The sequence below is a fragment of the Mangifera indica genome, unplaced genomic scaffold, assembly GCF_011075055.1.
Source record: "Mangifera indica cultivar Alphonso unplaced genomic scaffold, CATAS_Mindica_2.1 Un_0001, whole genome shotgun sequence".
NCBI classification, from domain to species: Eukaryota; Viridiplantae; Streptophyta; class Magnoliopsida; order Sapindales; family Anacardiaceae; genus Mangifera; species Mangifera indica.
In genome coordinates, this window is record NW_025401093.1 from 964,279 (window position 1) to 975,811 (window position 11,533).

General features: G+C 32.0%; 2 protein-coding genes across 2 annotated transcripts; both read left to right on the forward strand.

The window, feature by feature from the left end:
* The first annotated feature begins 921 nt into the window (after positions 1-921).
* LOC123205090 lies at positions 922-1,862 on the forward strand. The gene has a single exon (XM_044621905.1). The coding sequence runs from the start codon at positions 960-962 to the stop codon at positions 1,860-1,862; it is 903 nt and encodes a 300-aa protein (XP_044477840.1). The 5' UTR covers positions 922-959.
* Positions 1,863-6,456: 4,594 nt separating this feature from the next.
* On the forward strand, positions 6,457-8,166 carry LOC123205078 (40S ribosomal protein S2-4-like). Its single transcript, XM_044621895.1, has 2 exons — positions 6,457-7,178; positions 7,851-8,166. The coding sequence occupies exons 1-2, from the start codon at positions 6,528-6,530 to the stop codon at positions 8,007-8,009; spliced, it is 810 nt and encodes a 269-aa protein (XP_044477830.1). The 5' UTR covers positions 6,457-6,527; the 3' UTR covers positions 8,010-8,166.
* The last annotated feature ends 3,367 nt before the right edge of the window (positions 8,167-11,533 follow it).

Genomic DNA, 11,533 nt, shown 5'->3' on the forward strand with positions numbered 1-11,533 from the left:
TAGCTTGACTTGAGTTTAGCTCAAATGAAAATGGTTCAACTCAAATTTATAAGTTAAATCTATAACTCAAATTTGTGGTTTGAATTTATAACACATTAACAAAACGATGTTGTTTTAACAATTTATTAATATTATTCAAATCGAGCTATAAGCCAAGTTTGAAATAAATCAAGTCAGTTACCTAACTCACGAGCAAAACCGAATTAAACTCTCTCTAATTTTGGTCAACTTTTAAAATGATTCAAACCTCTTAACATAAACTCGATTCAAATTCAAACTAAATAAATTTGAACTAAGTTGAATCAACTTTTTAAATTAAATGAACTCAGTTTAATTCTAACTCTAATTTTGGTTTTAGTCTTTTTAGATAATGAAAGCAAGAAGAAGTAATTATATATTATTCAATTTATCAGGATATTTAAAAGATTAATTGACCTCCATATTTGTAAATTGTTGTGATCGCAGCAGAGCCCTCAGTTTAAAAAAGTCAATAAAATGAAGTCCCTTACAGAAATTTGTGGGATAGTAAACATTGGCTCTACAAATTAATATTTAATAAAGCCCGACAAGCAAACAATTTCTCTGAAGTTGCCGTCCTAGAAAATGGTGATGAAATAGACTAAATGTAATTATATGATAATCCCTCAACTCTCTATGAAGTCCCTTACGGAAATTTGTGGGACAGTAAACATTAGCTGTACAAATTAATATTTAATAAAGCCCGACAAGGCAAACAATTTCTCTGAAATTGCCGTCCTAGAAAATGGTGATGAAATAGACTAAATGTAATTATAGTATAATCCCTCAACTCTATATATATATATATATATCCTAAATTATACAAACAATATCAGGCAAATCAATCTTAATATCTTTGCAATATTATGGAGTACGTCTTGGTCTTAGGTTTTGTGGGGATTCTCAGAGAATCTCTCAAAATCTTCTTCAAAAATAAGATCATGGCATTCCTTACTTTGCTAATCCTTTCATTCAACTCAATATTTTTTTTCATCAATGTGCTCTCCAACAAACCATTATGGTCTGACTTAGTTTTGAAGCTAAGTCTCTTACCTTCCACAGAGCCCGAAACTTCCGAATTTTTCCACCTTCTCGAGGCGATAAAAGAAGATATTCGATCAAGTATCGGCCTCGAATGGGTGTTTATTGTTTTCAGCACTCTTGCCTCCATGTTTTTAGCAACTTCTATCGTCATTGCAGCAGCCGTGTGCCATGGAGGAAGAAGCTTATTATCTTTCAGAAAACTGTTGTGGGCAACAGTTGCGTTACAGACAAGGCCTTTCTTCACTCTCTTATATAATACCGTTTTGAGATTTGGTTACTTTTTTCTTTTCTTGGCAAATCTTTTTCCCTTTCTTCTTCTTGTTCAACAGACGGTCACCTCAAAGGTCTTATTATCTACTGTAATTACAATTCTAGCTTCAGTTCTGTATATTTACTTGAATGTTACTTGGAATTTAGGGTTTGTTGTCTCAGTTTTGGAAGAGAAAAGTGGAAGTGAGGCGATCGGAAAGGCAGCGAAAATCATTAAGGGCAAGCGGCTGCATGGTTTTATTTTGAATCTTGTGTTTATGATTTTAACTTTGGTGATATTCCTGAGTGATTTGACGGTGAAACTAGCAGCTGCGAATTCAGTGATTATTGGGTTTTTTGTGACGGTTGTTCTCGGCCTGGTGAATATATTGCGGTGGATGGCATACACAATTTTGTACTACCAGTGTAAGAAGAACCATGGAGAAGAGGTTGAGTTGCCATGGAGCAAAGGTTATAGCCAAGTACCTATACATCCTCTTCTTAATGACAATGAACCGTCTGATCACCAAGAAGAGGCATGTGATGCGTGATTTGATCATCCTAATGATGTTGCGTTGTGAAAGTGTATTTGCAGTTATAATAAATAAGCCTATTTGAGTTGAACGCTATCTAAATTCCAATAGAAAAACTTGTATCGCCTTTGTTATATGTGATATTATCCTTTTTATAATAATCTTGAGCAAAGTTAAGATGGTTCTGGTAAAATTGCATGTATGACAATCGTCAACGGTCACCCACTTTTACTCTATCTCTTATGTTGACCAAAAAAAAAAGACTTTCTCCTTAACTAGAATAAAAAAGAAACCAATTTTCCAACAATTTTTTCTAATTTTCTTTGCTCACACCCTTATTGGAATCGGTTACCATTAGCTTCGCCTATGAGGTGCTATGCTAATTTATACAAGATCTTGTTGCCTGATAAGTGGTTTGAACTTAAATCATGAAAGTCGTTTAAGATTTTTATTCATAATAAAAATCTCGATAGAGTTTTTCTTCGAAATAAGAATTCTAATATAATTTATTTTATATAAATATGTTATTCTCTTATATGACTGATATAGTGATTTATAGCAAATACATTGACAATAACGAAAGAGATGAAGAGATATTGAAATAATATTTACTTTGTTAAACATATCTTTATTTTTGGTGAACCATGATAAATCATACATATTTTTTTTAAACGATTGAGTATGATTGTTTATTTTATTGATTTTACACACTCTCTAATTCCTTTATAATTTACCATCAATCACAAATTTGGGCAATGCATTCTTACTCGACATTTTATAAGAAGCTTGAACTAGATTCCCCAACCAACAAATAATATGGAATTGTTATATGGCAATCTATAGCCGGCATGAATTGTACTCAAGGAATATCTCTGTATAAGTTAGTGTTATTAAAACCAAATTGAACTGGTATATCCAACTGGTTAAACCATAAATCAGTTTACAATTTGGTCTGATTTATATAAATATTAGCATGTTTGAAATTCAATCAAACATAGTAAAACTATATAAAATTAATAAAATTGGGTTTACATAATATTACACAATTTTTATCTTATTAAAAGTTAAAAAAGTTATACCCTGTAAGATTTTAATTTAATTAATAATAAAATTTATGATTAGTTTTTATCTTTATCTATGTAATTAAGTGTCAATTGTTTAATTAACATATTTAAAATTATTTTTTACTTTTTTTAAAATTGTTTTTATTTTACTAAATTAAAATTTGTATTTCAAAGAAGGAAATATATTTGGTCATTATTGATAATTGTAAAGAGTTTATTCTAATGAATTTCATATTTTTATATTTAAAAATTTGGTAAATGTTTAATATTATTTAAAAAATACATAATAATTTAAGAATAAATTAAATTGATTGATTAAATGGATTGAACCAATTGTCTTGTTAGTTCATAGTTCAATTGAACTATGAACTAACAAGACAATTGGTTCGACAACCGATCCAATTTTAAAAACATTGCTATAAGCTTAAGATGTCTTGGCAAGCTATGGGTGTTTAAAAAAGGATTGGTTTTAGCTCCTTGATAGATGAGCAAATAATTCTTGAAGGCCTTACAAAGACAAAGTCCAAGATACTACCTTTTCCTTGCTTGATACATTATATAATTGCTTCCATCCATCCGAAATCCTACCCAAATGAAGTTAGTTTAAAAGTAGAAAAAGATAAGCAAACAAACCTTCAAGTTTTCTCTGCACCACCTCCTTCAGGAGTTTGTGTTTAAACCCAATACATGAAAATACATGAAAAAGCAAAATGTATGGAAAGGTAAATTACATATGGACCATTGGGACAAAATTTGAGAAAAGTGTGGCCACAATAGAAAAATAATCGTAGAGAAAGACGTGGATCGTTTGGTAGAGGAGATGACTTTTTATGAAAAAGAAAAAAATTAACAAACAAAATTTTCACACATAAAAAGAAGAAGAGAATCCTAAAGTATATTAAAAAAGATAGGAAAAAAAGCGGGATACTGATTCTCAATCCTCTTCTGCAGAGAATGTTGTGATTACAGCAGTTGTAGCCAACACCACTGTGAAGGTTCCTGAAAAAATTTATAAGACTACTGTTGCTAGGCATCCTTGCTCCAAGAAGAATAATACCAATTCTAATCCTAATCATATATTTAAAAGGAAAAAAAAGAAAGTAAGCTTTGGCAAACCATCTGCTAAAGAGAGGGAATAGGGGTAGCGACCACACTAAGAGAAGGTGAACAAAGCATGAGTAGAGCTTCAAGATAAGTTATATATGTTTTTTATTTTGTTTTTCTGCAGGATAAATCAGAAGAAATTAAGGGTTTTTATTTTGTTTAACTATCTTAAATGTGTCTTGAGCCGAGTTAGTAAATATGGAAATGGGAAAAAAACTTACATGAATTATACGGATATAATACGGCAAATAATGAAAAATATATTTGTAAAAAAAATGTCCTTAAAATTTGCATATAGGAAAAGTACGAAACATGTATATATGAGCTTAATATAGCACATCGTCAATAATATATTTCTAAAAATATGACAATATCATAATAATTTTAATATTTTTCACTAATTCTTATTAAAAATCAATATAATAATTCAGATTTAAAGTATTTAATTAATTATTAAATCTAATATAACAAAATACATAATCAAAATTTTTTATACAATAAATAACATACTAGTCAATTGAGAAAAACAAACAAATTAATTAGCTTAGATTTCAAACTTCAGATCAGAGTGAATCTTTATATAGGTTATAGGAGAGGAAAATACAAAATTAAGGTTGAGAATGAAGAAAAAAATGGTATTGGGTTTTTTTTAAATGACAATGGCATTTTCTTAAATAATTGAAAATAGTAGAGATAATTTTGCACTTTAAGTTTAGCCAAAAAATTCAAAAATATGATATATAATTTGCATTTAACACGAGAAAGACATAAAATATGCATTTAATATATTTTAGGTTTAAAAATTTATTTAAACGTGTTTAATATACAAATAATATAGGAATGTGAATAATATACATATTTACTAACTAGGGGTGCTTATATTTGTTTATGTTTGATACTTCTATGGCTTGTAGAACAAGGTTTTCTCTTCCTCAAAAGTTAAACGATTTTGATATTTTGGCCATGCTTGGTGAGTACATGTTTAAATATGACGTCATATATTTGGTTAATAATCTATAAGTTATTGTTATGTTATGTAGGATTTGTCCATTAGTCTGTCAAAGGGGAAGATCATAGATACTTGTTTGGAAAAATCATGAACAGCCGATTACAATATTTATCGTGAATAATCACAATGTTATGTGCACATACACATAAACCACCATCTTCTAACTAAATTTTTAACCTGAATATTCTCCTTCTCTCTGAAACTAGTTTGTTGGTTCCTTGTGTTCTTCTTTTTGTTCTAGCTTTGGTTTTTGCTTACTGATTTTTCTCTGTCATTTTTCTACAAAACATGAAGACTAACTAGGAAATAAAGATAAAGGGAATTCAGCCTTTTTTAACAATGGGATCTTGAACTTCTCTTTCAAAGCGGAAAACTTAGAAAAATGAGTGCGATGCTTGTACCCATTTTCAGAACTATGTAAACTTCCATCAATAAAATTTAAGTCTTTGAAAATATGAGCTTGTGAGCTATTTTTTTTCTGATCTATTGCCTTTAATTATAAATGACATTTTCAGAGCTAGTGGATTTGACATTCTCTACACTTGGTTTCGTAAATATAGACTATGGTTGTAGTCGAACGATATATAATCTTTTATCCCTTTTACTTATGTTTGCTTTATTTTGACATATAAGTGAAAAATAACTTTTTAAATTTAAAGTAAAAAATCCTCATTTTATCAAATTGAAAATATCTCTAGTTTTTATTTACGATTTAGGTATATAGTTTAAATTTGAATTTCGATTTGAAACTAATAACTTTTAAGTAAACTAGATTTGAACATTACAAATAATATCTTAATAAATTTGTCAAAATTTTGAGCCACGAAAAAATTTTAGACTCCACGTAAGAAGTCACAAACGTAAGAGAGAGATTACATATGAACTTACTTTTTTTGACAACTTTTTAACCAAACCAAATTTTCATTTTAGAGAAAATTATAAATCGAAATCGAACCAATTTAAAAATTAATCAATTTTGAATCAAACCAAAAATATTAATTAACTAAACTGAATTTTTGATTAACTGATTTTAAATCAAATTTCAAAATATTGTCTTATTTTATTATTTTTTCAATTTTTTAGAAATATATTCAATACTTTATTAATTTTTGTTTAATTTTTATAAATTTAGTTCAATTTGATTAATCGATTTAAAAAAACAAACAACCAATGACCGAATCAAAAAATTTACTTTTCTATATTTTTGAATATATTTTTCAATTAACTTATTTTTATTTTCTAATTTCTAAACAAATTAGAATAGGAGCGTTCCGGAAAATATCTTGACCCAAGCAACATCACATTATATTTGGGCTTACGCTAGGACCAAGCTAGCCCAATCCCAGTTGACAGATTGTTTTGAACTCCAGTCCAATACAAACAGAAACCCTAACTTCCCCACCCTCCTACACATATATAAACGCTATTTTACAATCTTTTCTCACAGTCACGGTCTGCCTCTCTCTCGCAAAAAACATAAAAACCTAGCCAAATTACCAACCAACCATGGCAGAACGAGGTGGGGAACGTGGTTTTGGCCGTGGGTTCGGCCGTGGCCGAGGAGATCGTGGCGGTCCTCGTGGTCGCCGCCGCGCTGGCCGTAGAGAGGAGGAAGAGAAATGGGTTCCAGTTACAAAGCTTGGTCGTTTAGTCAAAGAGAACAAGATCAGAAGCTTGGAGCAAATCTATCTCCACTCATTGCCGATCAAGGAGTACCAAATTATCGACCAACTCGTCGGCCCATCACTGAAGGATGAGGTCATGAAAATCATGCCTGTTCAGAAGCAGACACGTGCCGGTCAGAGAACCAGGTTCAAGGCTTTTGTGGTTGTCGGTGACGGTAACGGTCACGTTGGCCTTGGTGTTAAGTGTTCAAAGGAAGTGGCTACTGCTATTCGCGGAGCCATTATATTGGCCAAGCTGTCGGTTATCCCGGTGAGAAGAGGTTACTGGGGTAACAAGATCGGTAAGCCACACACGGTGCCCTGCAAGGTTACCGGGAAGTGTGGTAGTGTTACCGTGAGAATGGTGCCGGCTCCCCGTGGAGCTGGAATCGTGGCTGCTAGGGTTCCAAAGAAGGTTCTTCAGTTCGCCGGAATTGAGGATGTTTTCACTTCCTCTCGAGGATCTACCAAGACTCTCGGCAACTTTGTGAAGGTTAGATCTTTACTTTTTTCTTTTTCATTAATTAATAGCATGGCTATGATTTGGTTTAACTAGGGTTTTACTTATGTTGTGATGTGGGTTTGAAGACGTTTTTGATTTGTTCTGAATTTTGTGTCCTGGTGAAGGTTTAAATTTATTAAATGGCTTGCCTGCTTCAGTTGAAAGTCAAACTTGTTTCTGTAATTTATAATGAATTCTTTAAAGGTTAAAATCTTATTTCAGATTCAATTTTATGATTTCTCTTGCGTTGTGTGTTCGTGTGTGCTTCACCAATTGAATTTTCTTTTTTCAACAAATTTTGTGCTGTTTTTGTTCTGTATGTTCTTAAGTTCTATGTTGATATGTAGGGAGCTCGTCATTGTTGTGTGTGTAAAGTGCTGATCTACCTAATGTATAGACCATTATTTATGTGTATTTGGAATTTGAACATGAAGTCCCTTATGCAGGAGGTTTATATTTTTTTTATCGAAGCTATCTGAGCATTGGAATTCTGTTAACTTAGTACATTTTGATGCATTTGCATTATGGTTTTTCAATTTTGTTAAGGTTATTCCATCTGATTGCCATTGGAACTGATAGCTTGTTCTTTTGCTATAGCAGACTTTTTGTTAATTTAGTTTAGGGTTGTTGGTATGTGATGCTTTACTTTATTCAAATCCACAGGCAACTTTTGAGTGTTTGCTGAAGACATACGGATTTTTGACTCCGGACTTTTGGAGAGAGACCCGCTTCCTGAAATCTCCATTCCAGGAGTACACAGATCTCTTGGCAAAGCCTACTGGAAAGCTACTCATTGCAGAGGATCATGGGGTTGATGCTTAAGCTGTTTTCTTGTTTTTGGTCCTAACTGTTTTTTACCTTTATATTTGGATGGGATAGTCGTCTGTTTTAAAATTTTGACATTTTGGACATTAAATTATTAAGTTTCGTCAATTATATGTTTGGATCATTTGCAAATGAAGTTATTGTATTTCTGGTAGCTCTCTGGTAAGTAAATTAAGGTGTGAAATCATTCAATTGAAGTTTGGAATCAAGTTAGGGTAGATGAAGAAAGAATTTCAATAAAAAAATATGGACTGTGAGAGAATTGAGTGGGTCAATACGGATATCCTTTGTGGAGGCAAGGGATTGTTGCTTCCAAGAGTGTTCGCTTGATCAAATGCATTTCCTCTGTCTTTATCTACATTGTTGGGTCGAAAGAAGAGCTTGCAGGATGAAGTAAAAGAAGAAAAGTTTTTCGACTACTAAGGAAGATCCATTCGGATGTACTACTAGATATTAGGGGTAATTTGTTTTGGGTATCCTATTAAAAAATAGGGAACTGGAATCAGAATCGGTCGGTTCCTATAGGAATCAGAATTGGTCCCTTTTAAAGTAGTTTGAAATCAGGATGGTCAGTTTCTGGTAGGGTTCGGTTGCCACGCAAAACCGATAACTTAAATTTTTTAGAAGGCCATTTTCAGGTCTGAAGGATTAAATTTCGGTGCAAATGAGGTGATATTATTATTTTTTTTTAATTTTCGATAGCAAAAGATAAACTTTTCCATGGGAAAATAAGAGAACGAAAAGAAGCAGCAGCCAAGGGAACTTTATGTTTTATCTGTAACAGAAACTAGATGAACAAGAGGTTGTTTTCAACTTGTTAGAAGGTAACGAATTTGAGTGATAAAGGAGACTTGTGACTGCTATTCTTGACATTTAATGCAAAGGAAAGGCCATTTCATACCATTCTTCTCCCGGCAAGATCAATCTTGGCATGGTGCTGCTGCTTTTAATCTTTACATGCTTCTTCTAATTTTTCGATTTCTTGATTTTCTGGGGATGAAGAAGGGAGGTCTGTACTGGTTCAATGAATCAAATAATCACAGTCCAGGATTGATGATGAAGGGATCAGCTTGTTGTGTATTCAATTCGGTTCCTATCCCCGGTTTCGGTTCTTAAGTGTTTGGAACGGGAACCAAAACCTGTCACTTCCAAAGAATTAGAACTAGAACCTACCCGACAGTTCCAGTTTCTATATGAAACTGAAATCTGGCCATCCGACGGTTTCGATTCTAGTTAGGGTATTTTGCTCACCCCTATTAGGTATACTTCCCAGTAAATTGCTATTGGTTCTTGCTATGTTAATAATAGCCTCGTGTACGGATCTTTATCACAATCTCAATATGGAAGGTATGCTATTAGTAGTGCTTTTGCCTTTGCTTTAGGTGGATTAACTTTCTTTGCTACCTTTGGGAAAACCATCACAACTCAATAGTCTCTTGTATGCCCTCATGGGACACTTACCTTTATACACCATGGCATTACAGGAACATGCTTTTCTTATTGGTTGTTTTGGAGAAATGATGGATGATTGTATGTAGAAATAGGGATATTAATTAAAATTCGTACCAATTTTTTCGCGTAAATTTTTTTAGGAAAATTTACAGTGATTTTACTTTTTTAAGTAAATTTAATTTTGTTTCTAATAATACTCCTCTCGATTAATTACGTCACTTTCTCGATTAGTTACGTCAGATTCGATATAGTTTTTTTCAACAATCTTTGAGTATATTATGTTTGGTAAGTTATAATTCGAAGAATCAAACCCTTATTTGGAAATTGATCAATTTTTGTTTTAATACAGATCAGAACGAAAAGATAAACATAAGTGCACAGAATGGTGCAAGCGCATGCGGGTGTGTGCACGCGCACCCCGCACGCGCGCATTACACACACACACACACACACAATGAGTGTGTGCGGATACAAACACTTCTTCACACCTACACATACCCTCACACACCCTCGCACACTCGAACACACCCATGCACATCCACACACACCCTCGCACACCAACACGCACCCGCAAGCAATTAATCAGTTTCTAAATAAGTTTTTGATTCTTTGAATCATAGCTTACCAAACATAGTATGGTCAAAGGTTATCAAAAAAAACTATATCGAATCTGACATAATTAGCCAAGAGAGTGATGTAATTAGTCGAGAGGGATATTATTAAAAACAAAATTAAATTTATTTAGCAAAGTAAAATCAGTGTAAGTTTACTTTAAAAAATTTACACAGAAAAATTGATACATATTTTAGTTAATATCCCATAGAAATATCTCTTTTACAAAAGGAATTAAACTTTGAACTTTCTTTTTCCATCATGGATAAATGAATAGTATGCAACATGCACATATTAAAAAATAGCAAATATTAGCAAATAGACAAACTATATTGGAATCATCATACAAAATCCAATAGATCAAACAAAAAATTGGGACTTAGAGATTGTTGTAAAAAATTAGGTAACTCACGGTCTCATGAGTTGATATGGATAATTCCTTGATTGATCACCAAGAGCATACCACTAAAGCTAAAAGATTGTTGAACACTTTTACAAACATCTTGGGTGTGAAGAAAATTGGAACTTAACATTCTCATTCATAGCTAATTTGAGATAGAATGAGAAATAATTTTGATCATCCAAGTTAGTTATAAAACATGTGTTACTTATCTCGTGATGTAAATAAAACATGTCCAATAATAGTTTTGAATAATGTAAAATGACTAAATCAATGCACAACATGAATCATACGAAATATTAATTGCATTAGATAAAACATCACTTTTACAAGATATAATACAAACCTAAGTCTTCACGTGTCGTTCATTCATGTAAAAACACAAAGAGTTTCCAAAATCCAACTCTCATGTCAGAAATTTGGGGCAATTGTTATACGATAAAATATCTCTTTGACTAAACTCACAAAACGACGTTTAGAGATGCGACTAGTTACAAAAGTAGATATCTTTCATCTAAAATAAGTGACCCAACAAACTTGCACTCTTTTTTAATCTTGTGTCAGTATGAGAAAATAATAAATTTCTACCCAACTGGGACACAATCATTATGCCATTTTCATACGAGAGAATATAAAATTAAGAATCTTACAATTAATATTCGATAATGATAGTGATAGTGATGCATCAAGTCTATCTAGACTGTGATTTATATTTATAGAATGAGGATGAAAGGTTGGAATCTTATATATTACAATACAAATTTAAATTGAAAAATTAACTTCTTATTACTTTACCTGGAGATATGATAACAATCGTATTATGATATGGTAGGAAGTTATGACTTTCCCCAATTGACACGAGACAAAGAAGAAATGTAAATTAGCAGGTCATTTCCTATTTCCTTTTGATGAAAGACATTTATCTGAATGTTGAGTTGTCAATCATTAATAGCTACTCAATATTCTAGATGTTAATCTATGAGTTTGGTCAATAAAGAGTTTTACTGTAAAACATTTAACCACCAAAAACTCAAATCAATTTCTACAATCAAGTCAC

Bases quoted from the DNA above. Each gene is read 5' to 3' on its own strand.
- LOC123205090 (XM_044621905.1), top strand. From the start codon at position 960: ATGGCATTCCTTACTTTGCTAATCCTTTCATTCAACTCAATATTTTTT.
- LOC123205078 (XM_044621895.1), top strand. From the start codon at position 6,528: ATGGCAGAACGAGGTGGGGAACGTGGTTTTGGCCGTGGGTTCGGCCGT. The intron at 7,179-7,850 runs GTTAGATCTTTA...TCAAATCCACAG, and splicing joins CTCTCGGCAACTTTGTGAAG to GCAACTTTTGAGTGTTTGCT.